The sequence below is a fragment of the Beta vulgaris genome, chromosome 8 (assembly GCF_026745355.1).
Source record: "Beta vulgaris subsp. vulgaris cultivar EL10 chromosome 8, EL10.2, whole genome shotgun sequence".
NCBI lineage: Eukaryota > Viridiplantae > Streptophyta > Magnoliopsida > Caryophyllales > Amaranthaceae > Beta > Beta vulgaris.
In genome coordinates, this window is record NC_079209.1 from 12,081,234 (window position 1) to 12,104,326 (window position 23,093).

The 23,093-nt window shown below is 35.3% G+C and overlaps 1 protein-coding gene across 2 annotated transcripts; it reads right to left on the minus strand.

Annotated features, from left to right (window-relative positions):
- Nucleotides 1–1,902: 1,902 nt before the first annotated feature.
- LOC104882819 (CRIB domain-containing protein RIC10) lies at nt 1,903–21,575 on the minus strand. 2 transcript variants are annotated; one of them, XM_048634871.2, is made up of 6 exons: nt 21,227–21,575; nt 5,181–6,018; nt 4,785–4,931; nt 4,594–4,691; nt 4,362–4,449; nt 1,903–2,179 (listed from the first exon to the last, which is right to left on the minus strand). In XM_048634871.2, exons 3-6 carry the CDS (start codon nt 4,843–4,845, stop codon nt 1,944–1,946), a joined length of 483 nt encoding a protein of 160 aa, XP_048490828.1. In that variant the 5' UTR covers nt 4,846–4,931; nt 5,181–6,018; nt 21,227–21,575; the 3' UTR covers nt 1,903–1,943. The 2 variants fall into 2 exon arrangements, with proteins under 2 accessions (XP_048490828.1, XP_048490829.1); XM_048634872.2 differs by having other exon boundaries at nt 1,903–2,170; nt 21,227–21,573.
- Between the last annotated feature and the right edge of the window lie 1,518 nt (nt 21,576–23,093).

A 23,093-nucleotide genomic window follows, 5' to 3' on the forward strand; every position in this document is an offset into this window, starting at 1 on the left:
TCTTTCCTTAGAGATCATTTTTTTTTCTGCCTATAGAGGCATGTTTTGTGACCCATAGTTGGTCAATTTCGCCCATAGAGGCTTCTTTCTAAGACCCATAATTGGTCATTTTGCCCTTAGTGGCTTGTTTGCCCATAGAGGCTTGTTGCCCATAGTGGCTTGTTATGCCCATAGCGGCTTTGTTTGCCCATAGTTGGCTTTGTTATGCCCATAGTGGCTTGTTTTGATGCCCATAGTGGCTTGTTTTGATGCCCATAAAGGCTTATTTTGACACACATAAATGTGGTTCTTTCAAGACCCATAGTGGTCCACATTTTTTTTTTGTTGTTTCTTTCTTTCTATCTCCCTTCCATATTCACTCTTACTTCTTTTCCTATCATTTCTATCTTCATTCCTTTTTTTTTTTTTTTTTCATCTTCTCTTCTTCCCTTTTCTTGGTTCTACAAACATCTTACATTGGAGTTATGGTGTATATGGTTTTGATTGGTGGTTGCTTCAGAGGACAAGAAGTTGCAAAGTATATTGGATTTCTATTTTCAAAAAGTTCGGTGCATTGTGGTATTTCCTGTTGGTATATTACTACCTAGTGGTATATGGTGCAGCACCTGAAGCCATATTACAACAACAAATAAAGTTCCTATTCTACTTCTTCATTCTAGCAGATGACTGCAAGTTACCAAGCCCACAAGTGAAGGTTCATTTTTCAATTGCATACAGCAGCAACATCTGGTTGTCCAGTTTGAAGTTCACTTTGAAAGTTCAAACTGAAAATGGTTGTTCAACCATTTCCAGTTTGCGGGGGGATGTTGAAGTATAGATATTAGGTTGTTAGAGTTTAGATATTCTTGTTAGGTTGTTAGTTGTAATTCTAGCATTAATTTTGTTACCTATTGTAATTAGGGTAATTAGTATAAATAGGTAGATGTTATAATATTCTTGCTCACCTTTACATAATAATAAAAAATGTAACTTTACATTTTCTCTATCTTCTCTCCTTTACTGTTCTTCAACCTCTTGCTCATCAATGGCTTCATCTTATTCTTCTTATGATTTTCAACCTCCCTAAACACGAATTCTAACAACTCCTAAAGCAAGCAGGAGGAACCTTCATGTTTAAGAGGAGGGAGGCAAATGTTCCAACAGACGAAATAGCAAAACAAGCAAGATCGAAAGGATATGCGGAGTAGTTTTTTATCTAGAATGAATTTTGACCCCTTCTCTAGTCTCTACTAAACTTATTAGGATTGACAATGATTTGAAGCTGGATTTTCAAAACTATAATGGCCCAAATTGTGAACTTGTAACTTCGGCTGCGACTAGGCCCATAACTTAATCTATCCTACGTCCTTTGTAGTAAAAAATAAAATCAAACTCCTTGTTTTAGAGTAGTTCAGCCCAGTCACAAATAAAAAAGACGTTCTCTTATAAAACATATCCCCCTTCTTGGCTGCCCCTAATCAGAGTCAATTCCAAGACCATAGTAATGATGCATTAGGGCACCATCTGCTAATTCACTGAATTAAAAATTGTAAGAAAAAGCCGTGTAATATAAGTCCAAGCACGTGAATTTTATGACTGTCAAAACTTGGCAGGATATTGATTTCCCCATACAGAAGTTTTCACTCCCAACCACATGACATTTGTTTAAACTGCAGTCATTCATATGCTAAAATCATCCACTGAACCTTTGCATATTTTTATTTGTTTCTGACAAAAGAATTTTCAAGCAACCATTCCTAATTAATCTTTTACACTCTTTTCATCGTTCAACTAATTTGTTTTTGCCTAAAATTCATAAGTTTACCATAAAATCCCGTTTCTAATATTTTGCAGTAGATCACATTTCCTTAGAATACAAAAGGAAGAGTTTAATTTTTCAAAAAACCATTTTTTCTATGCACATTGAAAGTCAATTAATATCATGTTAAAATCTCCAAGATAATCTACAAGTTCACGCTACTGCGCCTGCTATCTCCTGCCTCGCTCTCCCCTAGCACAGACCGAGATTTCGATGATCGCGACGACGATCTTGTTGAGCCAGATTTTGGAGATGAATTTGATGATTTGGTTTTCTTTCGCCTTGGTTTCTTGGGATTAGTTGGTATATTTGTTGGCGGAAAGTTGCTCAATTTAGCAGTTGATGTTTGTCGTCCAAAGCTCCGCTCAAAATCTGTAACATCTTACCACAATATAACAGGAATCAGTTGCAGACTTACAGCTAAGTAATTTGCATATGATCTTGTCCATTTGAACGCATAATCAAATAATATTAATTGTGAAAAAGTGCATTGAAAATTGTACAAGAGGAGTATTATTAGTGTTAAAATTGGAAAATTATATTGCATACGTGCATTGGATCACAATCATTAGGCGTGACACATTTTTGTACTTCATTTGGTTTCGAGCTAATAAAGAGCAATATTTTTACATTATTATCTTAGATAATCATAAGTTTTCTCCTACGTAATTTTCCATGTTTCTTTCATGTTTTATGGACTAGCACATTCAAATAGTTACCATACTTAAATATGTGTATTGAAATGTTAAATTCGACTCTTTTCATTTTTGAGGTGAAATAGAAAGACAAATTTATATTTGTTCCCCCAAATTCTTCATTTTTGCTCTTTTAAATAATTTATGTCTAGTAGTTGTCATCCTTTCAACACTAGAATACAATTATATTTTGGTATATCTTATAAATATTCTGGTATATCAGATATGCGAATGATAATTTACAATTTTACTTATATTCGATAAATTATGTGGAACCATAGAGGGAAAGCACCCACAAATTATCCACTAAGCGACGACTCTCGAATATAGTATAGTAGTTATTGAATCAATACGTCATGTATATCAAGTTTGTCTTATTTTATTGGCAAAACATGGAAGCCTAAAAGTGAAGCTGTAAGGTAATCAAGCCAAAAACATAAAGTCAATTATAGCCTTGACATGGACAAAGAAGTTTGTCCACTAAGTATATCTCGTGACATGTAAACCAAAGCCTAATGCCTCCATTTAGAGGCAAGGAATCTTTGAAAACCTCTTTCAATATCACAAAATATTTGATATTAACAAAGGCATGTGAAGTGGTAGATCACTCTTCATGAATTTTATGACTTGAGCAAGTGCATGAATAAATCCTCCAACAACTTTTTAGATAAAAGATTGCACGTCCTTATTCAATGGATATGATTGTTGGTAGGACTTCTATAACGATGAATTGGTCGGTAAACAGGATTGATAAACTAGAAAAGGACTCCATGAGGTTGTTAAATTTCGTCCCAAAATTACTTAAAATCGCCCCAAATTTATTTTGATAGACTATTTTATCCTTGCTCTTTTCGACACCTCCCACCACCACCTGTCACCCCCTGCAACCACCCGCCATTACCTACCTCCCAACTGCCACCCGCCACCTCCTCCACAACCCACCTGGAAGCAGGCAAATTTTTTTTTAAGGAAGATGGGCGAACCTCTGGCCTGGAAGTTCGCTCCATAGGGCGAACATCTGGTCTGGACGTTTGCCCCATGGAGCAAACTTCCATGCCAGACGTTCGCTGTCATCGTCTGAAAAAATTTCGACTCCTTCCAGGTGGCAAGTAGGTGGCTGTGGCAATGGCGTGGTGGTGGCTGGAGGTGGATGGTGGTGGAGTGAGGTGGGCGGTGGTGGTTGTTTAGAGAAAAAGAAGGAAAAAGTTAGAGATGTAATTTCAACTTTTTTGGGGGCTATTTAAAGTACTTTTGGGGCGATTTAAAATACTTTTGAGGCGATGAATAGAAGTTCAAACTAGAAAAGGACTCCATTTATATTGGCTTCATTTACATAACCTAACTTTTGATAGACTCTCTAGCTTAACTTTCAATGTCGTAATATTGACATTAGTAGGCCAAAGAGGTTTAACACACAAATAAAATTCATATATGAAACCCCATTACAAAAATTATAAAATGATATTTTATTTAACTCAGGATTCAAAATGCAATCAACTATGCTACAATTCATGAATTCTAAGCTCATTGTCTTATATGCTCATTTGTAGTCATCCAACAACTCTGGCATGACCAAATGAGAAAAAAAAAGGAAATCTTAAAGGTTTTATACACAAAGCTAAAGAATTTCCTATTAATTCCCTAATTGGTAAGACATCAATTAATCTATGTTAATAGTAGAGAAAACTCTACCAAAAATAGTTTAAATTATGTCTTTTTTTATGATCGTATAAAAAGAAGATTCAAGAGTCTTATTTTCGAGTTATACTGTCGTAAATTTTTTTTTTCTAAAAATAAAATCTAACCAATTTAATGTTAAAGAGTTACACAATACTCATAGAATCCTACGCTACTAGTAAATAGTATACCTTGAGATGTCCATGTCTGATCTCTTGAACCACCCACACTACCCACAGATCCCATATTCAATTCTGAACCTGTTCCAAATTCACTCATCTGCATTGTTCAATAAATGAACCATTAATTCCAATTCCAAATAAAATTTAAAGTATTTAAATTTATACAAATGAGCTTTAAGTGCACAAAGATAATTTTTTTTTTTTGATGCAACAGAAAGATAAATTTAATAGAACAACATACCCAACTAGGAGTTGTACCATCTGGACCATCCCAACCAATGTGAGCCACATGTTTTACATCTGTTGGATTCCCAATCTCCAACTCACGTTCTTTAACCACTGTTTAAATTACCCAATTTACATAAATATTTTATCTTCAAAATACAACTTTAAATTACCCAAGAAAATGAGGAAATGAAGTGTAAAATTTACCAAATATTTGTGAGATGTATTTGAATGATCCTTTGCACATTCCTCTAATCTTGGTCGTCATTGCAGAAATAATTTGAAGAGAGGAACAAACAAACAAACAAACAAACAAACAAACGAACAAACAAAGAAAAGGAACTCCTTTTTTGCCTGAAAAAAATAGAGCAAGATAATGCTTCAGAACAGAGTATTTTGTGAAAGAAAAGCAGAAAAAAAGCATACAAAAAGGTAAATAGTGAGGTATAAGTTTCTAAAAATGGAATGAAAAGTTCCCTTGTAAAATCGGGTTTGGTATCATTCTATCTTTATTATCAGAAAATTTCTCATAAAATACACCTCAAGCAAAATTAAAGGTGCCCAAATAAATAAAAAACAGAGTAATTAATAAATATACATTACCTGTTTTTGGAGATTTAAAACCAAATAAGCTTAGCAAGTTATTTTCTTCTTTCTTTGTCTTTTCTTCTGATTTTGAAGCTCAGATGCATTGAGCAACAATGATAGACAGAGAAAGACAAAGAGAGAAAGAGAGTGGTATAATTATGGAATGTATAGTCCTCAAATTTGTGGATTAGAAGGAAGAATTTGAGGTGGTTTATTCAGGTGCTTTTTCTCTTGGGAATAGGGAGGGTGTGGTTAAGGGGAGTTTGGTTGAAGAAGGATCAGAGAGGGTGGTGGAGAAGCATGATTCTCAAATGGAAGTCAGTCAGGATGTGAGGAGAATTTGAAGGTGGAAATCAAGAAAACCAGTCAATATTATTAAGATTTTCCAGCTGTTTTATAATATACCTTTGGTATTTTATACACATTGATTTTCTAGAGGTTGGGGGGTTATTATCACAATACATGTATGACCCCTAGCACAGACCGAGATTTCGATGATCGCGACGACGATCTTGTTGAGCCAGATTTTGGAGATGAATTTGATGATTTGGTTTTCTTTCGCCTTGGTTTCTTGGGATTAGTTGGAAAGCACCCACAAATTTTCCACTAAGCGACGACTCTCGATTATAGTATAGTAGTTATTCAATCAATACGTCATGTATATCAAGTTTGTCTTATTTTATTGGCAAAACATGGAAGCCTAAAAGTGAAGCTGTAGTAAGGTAATCAAGCCAAAAACATAAAGTCAATTATAGCCTTGACATGGACAAAGAAGTTTGTCCACTAAGTATATCTCGTGACATGTAAACCAAAGCCTAATGCCTCCATTTAGAGGCAAGGAATCTTTGAAAACCTCTTTCTTTTTTTTTGACCGGAAAATAAAGAGATATTATTAAGTAAAACTTTTGTCTACCATTACAGCACTACTAACTTCTATAGGAAACTCCTCAAACCAAACTTTACTATCCATGTTGGTTTTACATAATTGGGCTAGATTATGAGCTACTATATTTCCGTTTCTCCTCACATGAGCAAAACTAACTTGATTACATTGCGCCGCTAAGGCGAGGATGTCAGCAACGATGCGCCCAAAGGGAGTGTCCTCTTTCCTTCGACCTTGAAGATGAGTAGCAAGCTTCTGGCAATCCGTCTCAACAACCAAATTCCTCAATCCTGCTTCCGCAGCCATTTTCAGTCCATGCCTCATACTTAGCGCTTCAGCAAGCTCTGGGAGATCAACAGCCATCATCCCACAACATGTAGCCACCACAACCTCCCCCAGCGAGTCACGCACCACACTCCCCATTCCAATATATACCGACCCCTTTTATTAGAGCCGCATCACAGTTCAGCTTCATTATCCCCTCTTCTGGCGCTTTCCACCGTACTTCCTCTACCCCATCCTCTATACTACTCCTTGATGCCCTCCTATCACGCTCCATGATGAACTCATTTGTTCCACGCACAGCACGGTCCACTACATTCATGAAGTCCATCCTCTTTTGATCAAACACCCAACCATTTCTACTAAGCCATATATTCCATATCAACATCCAAAAAAGCGCCCACCACTCTGGCTCTTTTGTTCTATCCATCAAACTATGCACCCATTCCTTAAAACTCATATTGCCCACTTTGTCTATTTCGATTCTCAGAGGTGAAAAATACCATATCCGTTCGCTCTCCCTACATTTCATCAACAGATGTTCTATGTTTTCTTCCTCTTCACCACATCTAGGACACTCACTACTATTGCACATACCTCGAGTTTGAAGATTGCGCTTTGTCGGAATCCCATTCTTGAGCACTTTCCATCCAAAAAGCTTAGCTTTCGGAGGTATTTTCAATGACCACAGTTGCTGCCACACTCTCCTGCTACTGTTATGAGATGACGACGGTGCGTTCTTGCGAGCCGAGAGAAGTTCATTAAAATAGGCACTCCGCACCGTGAATTGACCGTTCTTGGAGTATATCCACATCCATGCGTCTGCATTTCTGTACATGGATACCGGGATACTTTGGATTGCTCGGCTTTCCCAGGGGTGAAATATGGTATTAATCAACGTAACATTCCATCCATCTTCTGTCATAAGCTCACTAACCAGATGATGTCTCTCATTTGCACCCTCATCATCTTGCCTTTCAACCCGACACTGCCGCAGCTTTGGCACCCAAGGGTCATGCCATATTTTTGTATCCTTCCCATCCCCTATCACTCTACACATCCCTTTTTCAATCACATGTCGAGCCTCAAAAATTGAACGGCACGTAAAACTCATACTAGGACTCACCTTTGCCTCTAAGAACGTACTTTTCGGGAAATATTTATTTTTTAGCACCCTTGTCATCAACAAATTCGGTTGAGTGAGGATACGCCATGCTTGCTTTGCTAGAAGCGCCCGGTTAAAAAACTCAAAATTTCGAATACCCAAACCGCCTTCCTTCTTAGGGAGAAACAATTTTTCCCAAGCAACCCACGCCGTTTTCCTCTCTTCCGCTTGTTGACCCCAAAAGAAACTACGACACATTTTTTCAATTCCCTCTATGATGCTTTTTGGAATTTTGAAGCACTGCATTGCATATGTTGGTATAGCCTGCGCCACAGCTTTGATTAGAACCTCTCTGCCAGCTTGTGAAAGACATTGTCCTTTCCATCCTTTTAACTTTTTCCAGACACGATCCTGAATTACTTGGAAAACACGTTTTTTTGAGCTCCCTATAAATGTAGGTAGACCCAAATATTTCTCATGTCCCTCCACTGCCTTAAAGTTCAACTTCATCTGAAGGATATTAATCTTCTCCGGCTCCAGGTTTCGGCTATAGGACATTTCCGACTTTTCCATATTCAGTTTCTGCCCAGACGCAGCTTCATAGATAGATAGGACCTCCATCACATTGTCTACTTCATCCTCCGTGGCTCGGATAAATAATAGACTATCATCTGCAAAAAAGAGGTGAGATATAGGACTAACTCTCCGCCCTATTTTAATTCCATGTATAAACTTTTTTTCTTCAGCATCTCGTAATAAAACAGATAGACCTTCAGCACATAGCACAAACAAGAATGGTGACAAAGGGTCACCTTGGCGCAGCCCCCGGGATGGATTAAATGTACGTGAAGGTTGTCCGTTAACTAGGACTGAAAAAGTGGCAGATCTCACACAATTCATCACCAAAGTCGTATAATTGCCAGGGAACCCCAATTTTAGCATCATATGTTCAAGGAAACTCCATTCCACTCGATCGTACGCCTTACTCATATCAAGTTTAAGCCCCAAGTACCCTCTTTTTCCGGTTTTCTTTTTCCGCAAAAAATGGAAGCACTCATATGCTACAAGTACATTTTCAGTGATCAATCTGCCAGGCACAAAACCACTTTGATTCTCATGAATAATCATCGGCAGCACTACTTTCATTCTGTTTGCCAACACTTTAGACACAAGTTTATACATCACATTGCAAAGGCTAATTGGGCGAAAATCTGCAGGTGTCTCACAGTGTTTCTTTTTTGGGATTAATACAATATGTATTTGATTGACCCCTCCAATATTATCAACACTATTCAGCAAATTTAGCACTTTATTGATAACATCCTCACCTATGTGATCCCAAAACGTCTGATAGAACATGACATTCATGCCGTCGGGCCCTGGCGCCTTGTTTGGGTGCATTTGAGACAAGGCTTCACTCACTTCTTCACGTCGAAATGGTGCCCCTATTTGCGCTGCCATCTCCGAAGAAATCATGGGACTAACAAGGTCTAAGACCGGCGCCATTTCATTGCTGCCATTAGTATGAAACAAATGCTCGAAATAATTAGCAAAACACTCCGTAATTTCATCCTCATCCTCAAACCAAGTGCCAGCTTCATTACAAATTCGACGCACATTATTTCTTTGTTCCCGTTGATTTGCTTTTCGATGAAAGTAAGTGATTTTTATCACCCCCTTCTACCCAATTTTGTCGACTTCGTTGGTGCCATTACGTTTCCTCCCTTTTCTCCAACTCATCTATGCGACTATCAATGCATCGCATTTGGTGCATAACGTGCTCCGTAGGCTCTTGTTCCATGAGTTCCTTCATTTGGGCTTGGCATAAACGAATTTCTTTGGCCGTATTTCCAAATGTCTTCTTATTCCAAGTTGTCAACTTATTAGCAGTACGGGCAATATTGACTCCTGTATCGTCACCCATCCTCCATGCATCCTTTACCACATCCACACTCTCAGCTTCCCTCAACCACATCGCCTCAAATCGAAAACGTCTAATTTTGTTTCGATGCCCCCCTACCTCTTGAGCACCTCGGACGCTAACTATAATGGGTAAGTGATCGGATTTTCTTTTAGTCAGGTGAGACACAAATGAGCCTGGGAACTTCGCATGCCACATCTCGTTCATGAGAAAACGATCAAGACGCTCTTGAACATTTGCCTCCCCTCCTCTATTATTGGACCATGTAAATTCATAACCCACATAGCCCATATCCCTAAAATTGCACACCTCAACTGCTCGTCTGAATATTTCAGCTTCTCGGACATTGAAACCACTACCACCCTTTTTCTCACTTGCAGATAACATAAGATTGAAATCCCCGCCACACAACCAAGGGACCTCCGTAGCTCGCGCTAAAGCCTCCATTAAAGCACCCTTTCTCTCTTTGTTCTCCTCCTCCGGGAAACCATAAACCCCAGTAAATCTCCATTCTCCTAAGACCTCATCATCAACCATAACGTCTATGTGATTTTGTGAAAAAGACGTTACCTGGATTTGTACCTCATGACGCCATAATATAGCCAACCCTCCTTTTCTCTGCCTGCCCTCACCAACGCAATCAACTGCTAGTATATGCTCCCATCTTAACTTCTTTTTTATGTGTTCCATTTCATGCGATTTTTGTTTTGTCTCCGATAAGAAGACAATTTGGGGATTTTCAGAGGATAAAAGCCTCCTCAAAGCATTTATTGCAGTAGGGCTCCCCAACCCTCTGCAATTCCATGATATGATGTGTTTCATTGGTCACCAAGAGCCCAATGTGTGGGGCCCGCCACTTCTTCATCAGCAAATTGAACCTTTGTCACCTCTGTGTCTTTCGTGCTTAGTCCAACTCTCTTCAAGTACCTCAGTTCTTCAATTTCTACTTCAGTTATCCCAGTAAGATTTTCATCTCTCTCATTTCTTTTGTGGCCTATGGAGAGAGTAATGCCTCCACCTGCCACTTCCTTTTTTCTTGCTTCTCTCTTCCATTTTTTTGTTCCCTTGCCATGCACAGCTTTCACGTTTTCCAGGGAGAGAAGTGACTTAGAGGCTTTATCAACAACCATCGCTTCGTTGGGGACCTCTTGGCCCAGAACTACAATAGCCTTCGCACCTTCATCGCTCACCTCAACTACATTAGCCTTCACACCTTCGGTGCTCACCTCAACAGCATTATCCTCCTTGTTATTTCACTAGGAACACTACAAGAGGGGGGGGGTGAATTGTAGTGTGGAACTTATTGCCCAAATAATGCGGAATTTAAAACATAAGCAATAAGGAACTGAAAGTGCAAGAGAGATTTTTACGTGGAAACTTCTTGTCTCAATACAAGAAGAAAAACCACGACCTACTCAGGATTTAAACTCTTCACTATAATAGGAAATCTCCTATGATTCAACCTATTACATACTCAAGTTCCACTAAGAACTCCAACTCTCTCACAATCTTCACTCTATACTCTAGACTTAACTCTAAGTCTTTCAAGAGTTCACACAACTCTTTACAAAAGGTTTACTCAAACCCTTCACCCCTAGATAGACTTCACCCTAAGTCTACGCATACACAATAAGAACTTACTCAAGTTCCTAACTCGAACTTACTCAAGTTCCTAACACAAACTTGATACAAGAATTCACTCAAACCCTTTACCAAGTTCCCATTACAAGAGTTCACTCAAACCCTTTAACCCCAAACTCAAATACAGACGCTTGATAATTTGGTTTAACTCTAGTATATAGAAACTGAATAACTGTAAAGGAACATGACACTCGTAGGAACTGAAAACTCAAAGGAACTGGCTCAAACAAGGAATAGAAAATATATTTCTTTTGTAACGCTATTCCTTAAGCCAAACTTATGGAATGACATAAGTCTAACACTATGGAAAGACACCAGTCAGACAATTTGAAACTCAATTGAACTTGTATATTTATAGTAGTCTTTTAGAATGAACGTGGGATTAATCATGTGTTAGTGGTTAAACCATTATCCCATGATGTTCCTTACACGAAGGAACACGTTCCTTATCATGTCCCATGATCTCAATATGAACGTGGATATATTTTAGCCACACTCCTAAGTAATAGGAGTTCCTTGAGCTTTATCCGAAAATCAGTTAGTTTATAAAATAGATTTATCATTAAAACTTAATTTTAATCTTTAAGAAAATATTATCTTTTAAATAAAATATTCATAAAAACCGGATAAATATTTTCTTATCTTTTTCAAAAAACAAAATCTTTTCCTTAAAAGATTTTCTATTAAAACTGATTTTCACTTGGGTAAAACTGATTTCCTATTATTTAGGCATGACTTACTCAACTTCATAATTGTACCGTTATATTACTGCACGCCTAAGTCTATTCCTTGTAATAGTTAGTTCCTTTAACTTAGATTAATAGACTACCACGTCTGTTCCTTTAGAGAGGAACAGACAGACAATTTCTTTAACAATACTCATTATACGTATTATAAATCTAGGCTTTTTATTTTCCAAAAACTGAAAAGATAAAATTAAATTAATTAAAATCATATTTCCAAAGAAACCGATTTTATTAAAACTTATCTTTTATTTTAAAACTAAAACTTATCTTTAAAACTAAACTTATCTTTTATTTTAAACTAAAACTTATCTTTTATTTTAAACTAAAACTTATCTTAAAACAACTAATGCACATTATTTATAAATATTAACCACGTTGAGATTTATTAAGAAATAAACTCTAAGTAAATTCTTATAGATTAAGATAATAATATGCATCAGATTTATTGACTCTAAAATACTTTTGACTCTAAGTTCCACAAGTTCCTTTGACCTTACGAGTTCCTTTAGACCTTGTTCCATTACCTTTCATGTTTCCATATACTTACATGAATCCTAGAAAATAAACTCTTATTTTCTGCCTTCATGCTCCATGCTGCTCCAACTCAAGAACCGCATGTTGATAGCTCCACCTTTGGAACTTCGGTGTGCTAGTTCCTTTAAGAAACTTCGCACTCATAGTTCCTGCTCAGGAACTTCTTGTTTCAACTCTGAAACGCTATATTGCTGTTCCCACTCAGAACTGCTCCAGAACTTCATATTCAACGTTCCTCATAGGATGTACCTAGGAACCGCTCTATTTGTGTTCCTTATAAGAACTCTTTTAGGAACTTCACTTGTTGGATACCTTCATGTGTGATATATTCAACCTTTGATGACTTGTTTCATGTTAATGTAATATGCACATCTCAAACACATAATGTTTAGTTAGATAATCATCATTTGTTTACAATCATCAAAATACTACATGACTCAACAATTTCCCCCTTTTTTGATGATGACAAACAAATGATGCTTATCACAAATTAAGCAATAAACGATGTACTTTAATTCCCCACAATTAACAAGTCATGCATGTATATGAATGAGATATCAATATAAATAAACACATCATATAAAGAACATTCATCATAGAAGGATAAGCTTAACTATATTTGACCATAAGCATCATAGAAGGATATAGACTTAACTATATTTGACTATAAGCATCATACATATTCTTCCCCCTTTTGTCATTATCGAAAAGGATCATCTTGCACACATTTATTTTAGGTTAATCATATACACATATTTTATATGCTACACTTACCACCATCATGGTTAAGCACTTGTTAGTCCCAAAAGCTCAAAATCTCAAATTTTCAAACTTAGGATGCATGTGTTACACAAATTTCCAACTCACAATCCAAAGACCCAACTTCAAAAACCATCGAAGGAACTTGACAGGTAAGAAAATAAAAGTCAAGCAAAAATCAATTTTGAAAATCAAGAATGGATTAGGAGATAGGACATTGTAATAACCAGGTCAAAGAAATATGAAAGAAGTTTGTGGAAAATTTTGAGTAGAAGGAACTTGAGATATATTGTGTGCTCTATGGTTTAGACTTATAATAAGAGTTCTCAACAATCATTATAGTTAATCACTTCACCTCACACTTTTTAAATCTGTCAAACCCACACACATTCAATCTTGATATATATATCTATCAAGTTCACTTTACATAACTAATCAGCCATGAGGAACTCATTGAGTGAAGAAACTTTAACGAATTCATCTTTATAGTCAAGTTCTTTCAATCATTCGCTTATGTTCCTCTTCTCAAATCATCAAATCCATGAGTAAGCATTTTCACAACCATATATATGACATATTGATTTCTAGAAAATAATAAAGATTGGATCACCCTTGTTTACTTCTTTTTTTTTTTTTTATTTTTTTTATTTTTTTTTTAACAAGGGTGTCATTACAAGATGTTGTACTTTTTCCTAGAATGTCACATTTACCAACCACAAAGAAGTAAACATATATATCGATTCCTTCCTTATCCCTCCTGAGTTCTTTACCATTCCTTCATCATTAGGAACTTATATGAGTAGCTTCAATCTAATGATATATCTTTCTGAGCATCAATTATTATTAAAACATATAATACTTGCTTCTCACTTCTTCCTTAACTTCCCCCTCAAAATGTATTTACCATTTATCACTCTTTATGTATCATTGAACCATAAAAAGTCATGAATTTTAATTTAGAGCACATGGGAATTAGGATATTTGAAGTGACATGATATGAATGGAAGATAATTAATTAATCAAAGGGTGTTTGAAGAAAATGTGTTGAACTGTTGATAGTTGGCTAAGAATAGGTTTGTTCCCTCTAAAAGTTAAATGAAATGAAATATATTAAGGGAATTTACCTCTTGTTCCAACAAGGTTTCTTTCATTGTATCTTTGGCAACTTAGGACTTTCATGTTTGCAGCATCCACAATTCTATTATGAGACCTCTAACACTCTTAGGCAAGGGAATATGCCTTTACACACAAAAATTAAGTGTAACATATTTACTCTAGTGTGCATATAATCACTTTCAATTTTAGTATGTGTAAGAACCCAATTCGACAAAACTTTTGGAAAAGAACATGTTTATAGCTCAAGTCATACTTCATTAAGTCTTGTTCCTCTAAACAGTCCATGAATAGGTAAATTATAAGAACATATATTCACATAATTTAAAGCAAGACTTATAAAATTTATGCATTCAGATTAATAAATTTTAACAATGTAATATATTAATGTGAATAGGAACATCATAACTTAAGTCATATTTCACCATGTTTATAGAATTACCTCAAGTACTGGACTGATTTTGATGACTTACTTTTGAATTCCCGAATTGTTAGTTCCGTCATTTTGATGTCTTCACATCTGATGGATACTTCCATTTCCAACTTGACTCATACTCATCGTTCTTCAAAAGTTCTTGACATGTTTTTGTATAATATCATTATGCTCCAAGAGAGTAGTTGAGTTCCCTTATCATGCTCGTGTACTCATTTGCGTATAAGGTTAGCAAAAACTCTTGCATAAAATAGTTAGTGTACCAAAAATATTATCCATATTACGATGTACAACTGCTAAGTAAATTCCTCTCGAAAACATAAATTATTGTTCATTTTGAAATTATTTTTCAAGAAGAAACTTGATGTTGTTCCTCGTAGATGTTTCCAGCAAAAAGAAATTATTTTAAACGCATTGAAAATCTATTTAGAACAACCTAAATCCCATGTAAGCAACAAAAAAAATATTCAATTATTTCATGACCTAGCTATAAAAGTTTCCTCAAAATCAATACCTTTGTTTAGTTGTTCCTCTCAACAACTAATTGTATAGAGTTCCTTTGCCTATGTCTCTGTGAATGAGCCATAGGTATACTTCTTATGTTCTAGTTAGAATCAAAAACTCGATTGTTGGAATTGTTTGTTCCTACTAATTGGGCAGGAACTTTGCTTACACATATTCATTGAGTTAAAATTTTATTTGATGAACCTGAACTTGATCTTCATTTTTAAGCTCTTTTCCATACGTTCATATAGCTGACTATTATTACTTTCTAGAGTGACATATTTCATATTAAGAACTCTAGCTGCACAGAAACTTGTGAGTTCAACATACAAATAATAATCATCTTTGACCTGTTTACTGGGAACAAACAAGTTAGTCTCATAATAAATATGTCAACCTCTTCATAACACATTATATATCATTTTGCTATAAGCTCTTGTGGTTTAACAATTAGAGGGCTGTTAACACTACTCTTCGCTTCTATTTTTAAAGTTCCTTAGATGATTCTTATTGCTATATTTCCAAAACACTTAAATCAAATGCTTAAGAACTTAATACCAGTGTTTTCTCCTTTGAAAGATCTCATAGGATGTCTTGTTGATCAACTTCTAATCATTCCTTTGTTGATGATTAATTAGCAAGTGATATTGATTGCTTTTTCTTGCTTGTTCCTTGCTCCTGCATACATCATCAAACTCCTCTGGAAATGTAATCAAGTTCCTAGGCAATGCCATCATATGGAATCTTCTATCCAAAAGATAATCTCCGGAACTCTCCTTTTAATTGAAGAAACTTGTTCCCAATGTGTTCGTTCCTTTTATGGAAGAACATGAAGTTGTTCCTTCATTTTGGGTTGCCATAAACTAAGAAATATAATCTGTAGAATAAACCCAAAGGGAGATACTTTGTGCATTTTAATGTTAGTAGGTTAGTCAAAAGAGATAATATAATTAAAGCATATAATGAAATAAAGTTCCTTAAAAAATATAGTCTCATATGAAGAGGAACTTCTGCTTTGTTCAAGTGAACTAAGATTAATTTCAAAAGAATTAGAAACTTGTTCCAAATGTTGGTATTTTTCTATACCATTTAGTAGTTCCACTAATATTAGTTTACCATCACTTCCTTCAAATCAATAGTCAATGTTTCTTGATTTGAGAAGTTGATTTTATGCATTTAATTTGGTGGAAATAGAATAAGTAGGCAATAGGAACAGTTTGCTATTATAAGAGAATAAAGGCACTGAGACTTTAATTACTTAACTGACTCAATCACTTAGTTAGAGACACTTAGAACTTTATTAATTAAGATCCTATATAATAGTTATTTAGATTAATCATGAGATTAGATCATAGGATCATGGATTTTCACGTTGTTCCTTTCCTTGAGGAACAAGCACATCATGCGCCACTTTGTATACGTTCAATTGAACGTGTTAAATCCAGTATCTCACTTTCCTAAATTCCAGGAAATTGTTAAGCATAAAAAATTAATATTAGTTCTTTTTAATAATATCCAAGAAGGTTTTTCTTTAAATATAAAAGATTTAATTTTTTTTTTATTTTTTTTATTATTATTAAAATCTTTCCATAACCAAAAAAAATCTTTAAAATGATTTAACTTAGTTAAAAAAAATTTCGTTAAAACCTTCCTAAATTATAGCCTTAATTAAGCTTCTATTATCATTTGAAAATAAACATCAGTTAATAGATCTGTTGATTCATGCTTAATTACTATACTCATGTGATTATATTAGAGTTCGTTTGTCAATTTAGTTGTGCCAATAAGTCTGTTCCTTTCAGAGGAACTGACAATCATTCTCTTATTACATCCATAAGTTCCTTTACCAATATTAATTAAATCCATAGACAAACCTACAAAATTTAATTATACTTGCACAAAAACTTTTTAGAGAAGTTAGACTGATATAATTCATATATATGTAACAACCATAAAACAATTTCTCTTTCATAACCTTCTTCAATCATGTATTAATAAGAGATATCAAAAATAAAATTTGATAATAATAATGACCAAGATATATAGTATGTAAAGATTATTACCAATTTCCTAAGAAATATATTTCACCTTTTACATACTTTTTCTAGCTTTTGTAGTCATAGGAACTCATGTCTAGAATTACTTTCTAGAAACAACTAACCTCTACATCAAGAGATGTCAGTTCCTTTCACATTACCTGCAAAATAAGCAAGTTCTTGGTTTTTGGTACCCAAATATATGTTGGGTCCTTTCTTGTTAGTAGGAGCAACATAAAATATCCATATTCATGATGCACGCACATATCTACCACTACTAACAAGGAACATCATGTACCGACATAAGAAATATTTCAAATATTCTGATGCATAATAAAACTATCATTTGGCAAATGAATAATAATATGAGCGCATATAACATGCCAAAAATAATGGATTTTCCTTAAGATGAGAAATCAAGTTCCAAAGACACAAATATGCATTGTTCCATATAACTTGTTCCTTCAACCAATCTAGTATATGATTCTTTGATATTTTAAAGAAATTGGAAATCTGAATTTTGTCTTTAGAAAAAAAACAATGCTAAAGTTATCCTAAATTTCTATAAAAACATCAAAGCCAAATAAAACAATCTTACTAAAAATACTATAACGAACAAGTTCAAATTTAATATATGCGTATAAAGAATATCTCAAGGAAGAGATACTTACATCAAAGGGGTTGTTCATAATCCTTGAGTGACTTTTAATTGTGTATAAAAAGTCGGCCTTCACTTGTTCCTTGAAATGACATCGGATGGAGTTCCTTTCTCGTACGTGTTCTTTCTTCTTGCAGGAACTTAACTCAGCAGGGTTTCCTGCTAATCAATGAGTTCCGGCTCTGATACCAATTGTTATTTCACTAGGAACACTACAAGAGGGGGGGGGGTGAATTGTAGTGTGGAACTTATTGCCCAAATAATGCGGAATTTAAAACATAAGCAATAAGGAACTGAAAGTGCAAGAGAGATTTTTACGTGGAAACTTCTTGTCTCAATACAAGAAGAAAAACCACGACCTACTCAGGATTTAAACTCTTCACTATAATAGGAAATCTCCTATGATTCAACCTATTACATACTCAAGTTCCACTAAGACTCCAACTCTCTCACAATCTTCACTCTATATCTAGACTTAACTCTAAGTCTTTCAAGAGTTCACACAACTCTTTACAAAAGGTTTACTCAAACCCTTCACCCCTAGATAGACTTCACCCTAAGTCTACGCATACACAATAAGAACTTACTCAAGTTCCTAACTCGAACTTACTCAAGTTCCTAACTCGAACTTACTCAAGTTCCTAACACAAACTTGATACAAGAATTCACTCAAACCCTTTACCAAGTTCCCATTACAAGAGTTCACTCAAACCCTTTAACCCCAAACTCAAATACAGACGCTTGATAATTTGGTTTAACTCTAGTATATAGAAACTGAATAACTGTAAAGGAACATGACACTCGTAGGAACTGAAAACTCAAAGGAACTGGCTCAAACAAGGAATAGAAAATATATTTCTTTTGTAACGCTACTCCTTAAGCCAAACTTATGGAATGACATAAGTCTAACACTATGGAAAGACACCAGTCAGACAATTTGAAACTCAATTGAACTTGTATATTTATAGTAGTCTTTTAGAATGAACGTGGGATTAATCATGTGTTAGTGGTTAAACCATTATCCCATGATGTTCCTTACACGAAGGAACACGTTCCTTATCATGTCCCATGATCTCAATATGAACGTGGATATATTTTAGCCACTACTCCTAAGTAATAGGAGTTCCTTGAGCTTTATCCGAAAATCAGTTAGTTTATAAAATAGATTTATCATTAAAACTTAATTTTAATCTTTAAGAAAATATTATCTTTTAAATAAAATATTCATAAAAACCGGATAAATATTTTCTTATCTTTTTCAAAAAAACAAAATCTTTTCCTTAAAAGATTTTCTATTAAAACTGATTTTCACTTGGGTAAAACTGATTTCCTATTATTTAGGCATGACTTACTCAACTTCATAATTGTACCGTTATATTACTGCACGCCTAAGTCTAATTCCTTGTATAGTTAGTTCCTTTAACTTAGATTAATAGACTACCACGTCTGTTCCTTTAGAGAGGAACAGACAGACAATTTCTTTAACAATACTCATTATACGTATTATAAATCTAGGCTTTTTATTTTCCAAAAACTGAAAAGATAAAATTAAATTAATTAAAATCATATTTCCAAAGAAACCGATTTTATTAAAAACTTATCTTTTATTTTAAAACTAAAACTTATCTTTTATTTTAAAACTAAAACTTATCTTTTATTTTAAAACTAAAACTTATCTTAAAACAACTAATGCACATTATTTATAAATCATATAACCACGTTGAGATTTATTAAGAAATAAACTCTAAGTAAATTCTTATAGATTAAGATAATAATATGCATCAGATTTATTGACTCTAAAATACTTTTGACTCTAAGTTCCACAAGTTCCTTTGACCTTACGAGTTCCTTTAGACCTTGTTCCATTACCTTTCATGTTTCCATATACTTACATGAATCCTAGAAAATAAACTCTTATTTTCTGCCTTCATGCTCCATGCTGCTCCAACTCAAGAACCGCATGTTGATAGCTCCACCTTTGGAACTTCGGTGTGCTAGTTCCTTTAAGAAACTTCGCACTCATAGTTCCTGCTCAGGAACTTCTTGTTTCAACTCTGAAACGCTATATTGCTGCTCCCACTCAGGAACTGCTCCAGAACTTCATATTCAACGTTCCTCATAGGATGTACCTAGGAACCGCTCTATTTGTGTTCCTTATAAGAACTCTTTTAGGAACTTCACTTGTTGGATACCTTCATAGTGTGATATATTCAACCTTTGATGACTTGTTTCATGTTAATGTAATATGCACATCTCAAACACATATGTTAGTTAGATAATCATCATTTGTTTACAATCATCAAAATACTACATGACTCAACACTCCTCCATCTCCTTCATACTTATTTGTTCCATCCTTTCCTTCATCTCCTTTTCCTTCAGCGCCCATCGATCCAATTGTTCTGCTACCCCTTCCACTGAGTCATGCATAATCTCATCTTTCTTCTTTTTCGATTTCGTGTCAAATAGGACCTTCGCACACGTTTTATCTCCCCTCCTATTCATCGTATTTTCTTCCACATACCCCACTTTCCATGGGGATGCTTTAAGCCATCCTCCGAACTTCACTACTCCTTCATCCTCCGAATCCTCGTCATCACAATCCTTAGTTCCATGCCCTACCCTCCCACAGAAGAAACAATACAGTGGGGGTCGTTCATATTTTACATTAAAAGTTTCCTCCACTCCCGATTTCATCCTCACCTTCAGCGTAGGGACTAAAGGTTTGCGAACATCATGCAATACTCTCAACCTAACAGATTTGTCGATCCCCATTGCACCAGATTGATCCATCTTTACGAAAGTCCCTATCTTATTGCCAATCGCAGTGACATTCGCAAGATTTAACCGCCCCTTAAACGGTAAGTCATAAACCCTAGCCCAAATCGGGAACTCCCATAATTGTATATCCGAGGGTTTAACATTACCTTTTATGTCATTCATCAATATCACATGTCGATCAAAGTGCCAAGGCTGCCCCTCAATCACTCTTTGCTTATCCTTCCAGTGATGAAACTGGGCTACAAACAAGTTCTTTCCAATGTTTTTGATGTCCAACCCAAACTTCGCTTGCCATATATTTGTCATAGTACTGGTAAAGGCCGTCTGATTTATGTGCCGGTTTGTCCATATACGAATGACCAAACCAAGTTCCGTTTTGGCATCTTCTTCTTCCGATTCATCCTCCTGCCAATCCACCGGGTCCGAGTTATCATCATTAATTTGTCTCCTTTCTTCCTCCTCCTTTTTTTGTTCTCCCTCTCATTGGTAACTACTAGTTTCTTACTTCCTACAGCAGTGATATTATCGTGTTCTGTGGCCATGATTAATCGAAAAAACGAAACAGAAACTTAGGGATTAGCCCCCAAACGAGGAACCCTAGTACCGAGACTAGCAGACCCTCCCAAGGAAAACCTAGAGGGAACTTTTTCCAGAATTTTGAAAACCTCTTTCAATATCACAAAATATTTGATATTAACAAAGGCATGTGAAGTGGTAGATCACTCTTCATGAATTTTATGACTTGAGCAAGTGCATGAATAAATCCTCCAACAACTTTTTAGATAAAAGATTGCACGTCCTTATTCAATGGATATGATTGTTGGTAGGACTTCTATAACGATGAATTGGTCGGTAAACAGGATTGATAAACTAGAAAAGGACTCCATGAGGTTGTTAAATTTCGTCCCAAAATTACTTAAAATCGCCCCAAATTTATTTTGATAGACTATTTTATCCTTGCTCTTTTCGACACCTCCCACCACCACCTGTCACCCCCTGCAACCACCCGCCATTACCTACCTCCCCACTGCCACCCGCCACCTCCTCCACAACCCACCTGGAAGCAGGCAAATTTTTTTTAAGGAAGATGGGCGAACCTCTGGCCTGGAAGTTCGCTCCATAGGGCGAACATCTGGTCTGGACGTTTGCCCCATGGAGCAAACTTCCATGCCAGACGTTCGCTGTCATCGTCTGAAAAAATTTCGACTCCTTCCAGGTGGCAAGTAGGTGGTTGTGGCAATGGCGTGGTGGTGGCTGGAGGTGGATGGTGGTGGAGTGAGGTGGGCGGTGGTGGTTGTTTAGAGAAAAAGAAGGAAAAAGTTAGAGATGTAATTTCAACTTTTTTGGGGGCGATTTAAAGTACTTTTGGGGCGATTTAAAATACTTTTGAGGCGATGAATAGAAGTTCAAACTAGAAAAGGACTCCATTTATATTGGCTTCATTTACATAACCTAACTTTTGATAGACTCTCTAGCTTAACTTTCAATGTCGTAATATTGACATTAGTAGGCCAAAGAGGTTTAACACACAAATAAAATTCATATATGAAACCCCATTACAAAATTATAAAATGATATTTTATTTAACTCAGGATTCAAAATGCAATCAACTATGCTACAATTCATGAATTCTAAGCTCATTGTCTTATATGCTCATTTGTAGTCATCCAATAACTCTGGCATGACCAAATGAGAAAAAAAAAAAGGAAATCTTAAAGGTTTTATACACAAAGCTAAAGAATTTCCTATTAATTCCCTAATTGGTAGGACATCAATTAATCTATGTTAATAGTAGAGAAAACTCTACCAAAAATAGTTTAAATTATGTCTTTTTTTATGATCGTATAAAATGAAGATTCAAGAGTCTTATTTTCAAGTTATACTGTCGTAATTTTTTTTTTCTAAAAATAAAATCTAACCAATTTAATGTTAAAGAGTTACACAATACTCATAGAATCCTACGCTACTAGTAAATAGTATACCTTGAGATGTCCATGTCTGATCTCTTGAACCACCCACACTACCCATATATCCCATATTCAATTCTGAACCTGTTCCAAATTCACTCATCTGCATTGTTCAATAAATGAACCATTAATTCCAATTCCAAATAAAATTTAAAGTATTTAAATTTATACAAATGAGCTTTAAGTACACAAAGATAATTTTTTTTTTTGATGCAACAGAAAGATAAATTTAATAGAACAACATACCCAACTAGGAGTTGTACCATCTGGACCATCCCAACCAATGTGAGCCACATGTTTTACATATGTTGGATTCCCAATCTCCAACTCACGTTCTTTAACCACTGTTTAAATTACCCAATTTACATAAATATTTTATCTTCAAAATACAACTTTAAATTACCCAAGAAAATGAGGAAATGAAGTGTAAAATTTACCAAATATTTGTGAGATGTATTTGAATGATCCTTTGCACATTCCTCTAATCTTGGTCGTCATTGCAGAAATAATTTGAAGAGAGGAACAAACAAACAAACAAACAAACAAACGAACAAACAAAGAAAAG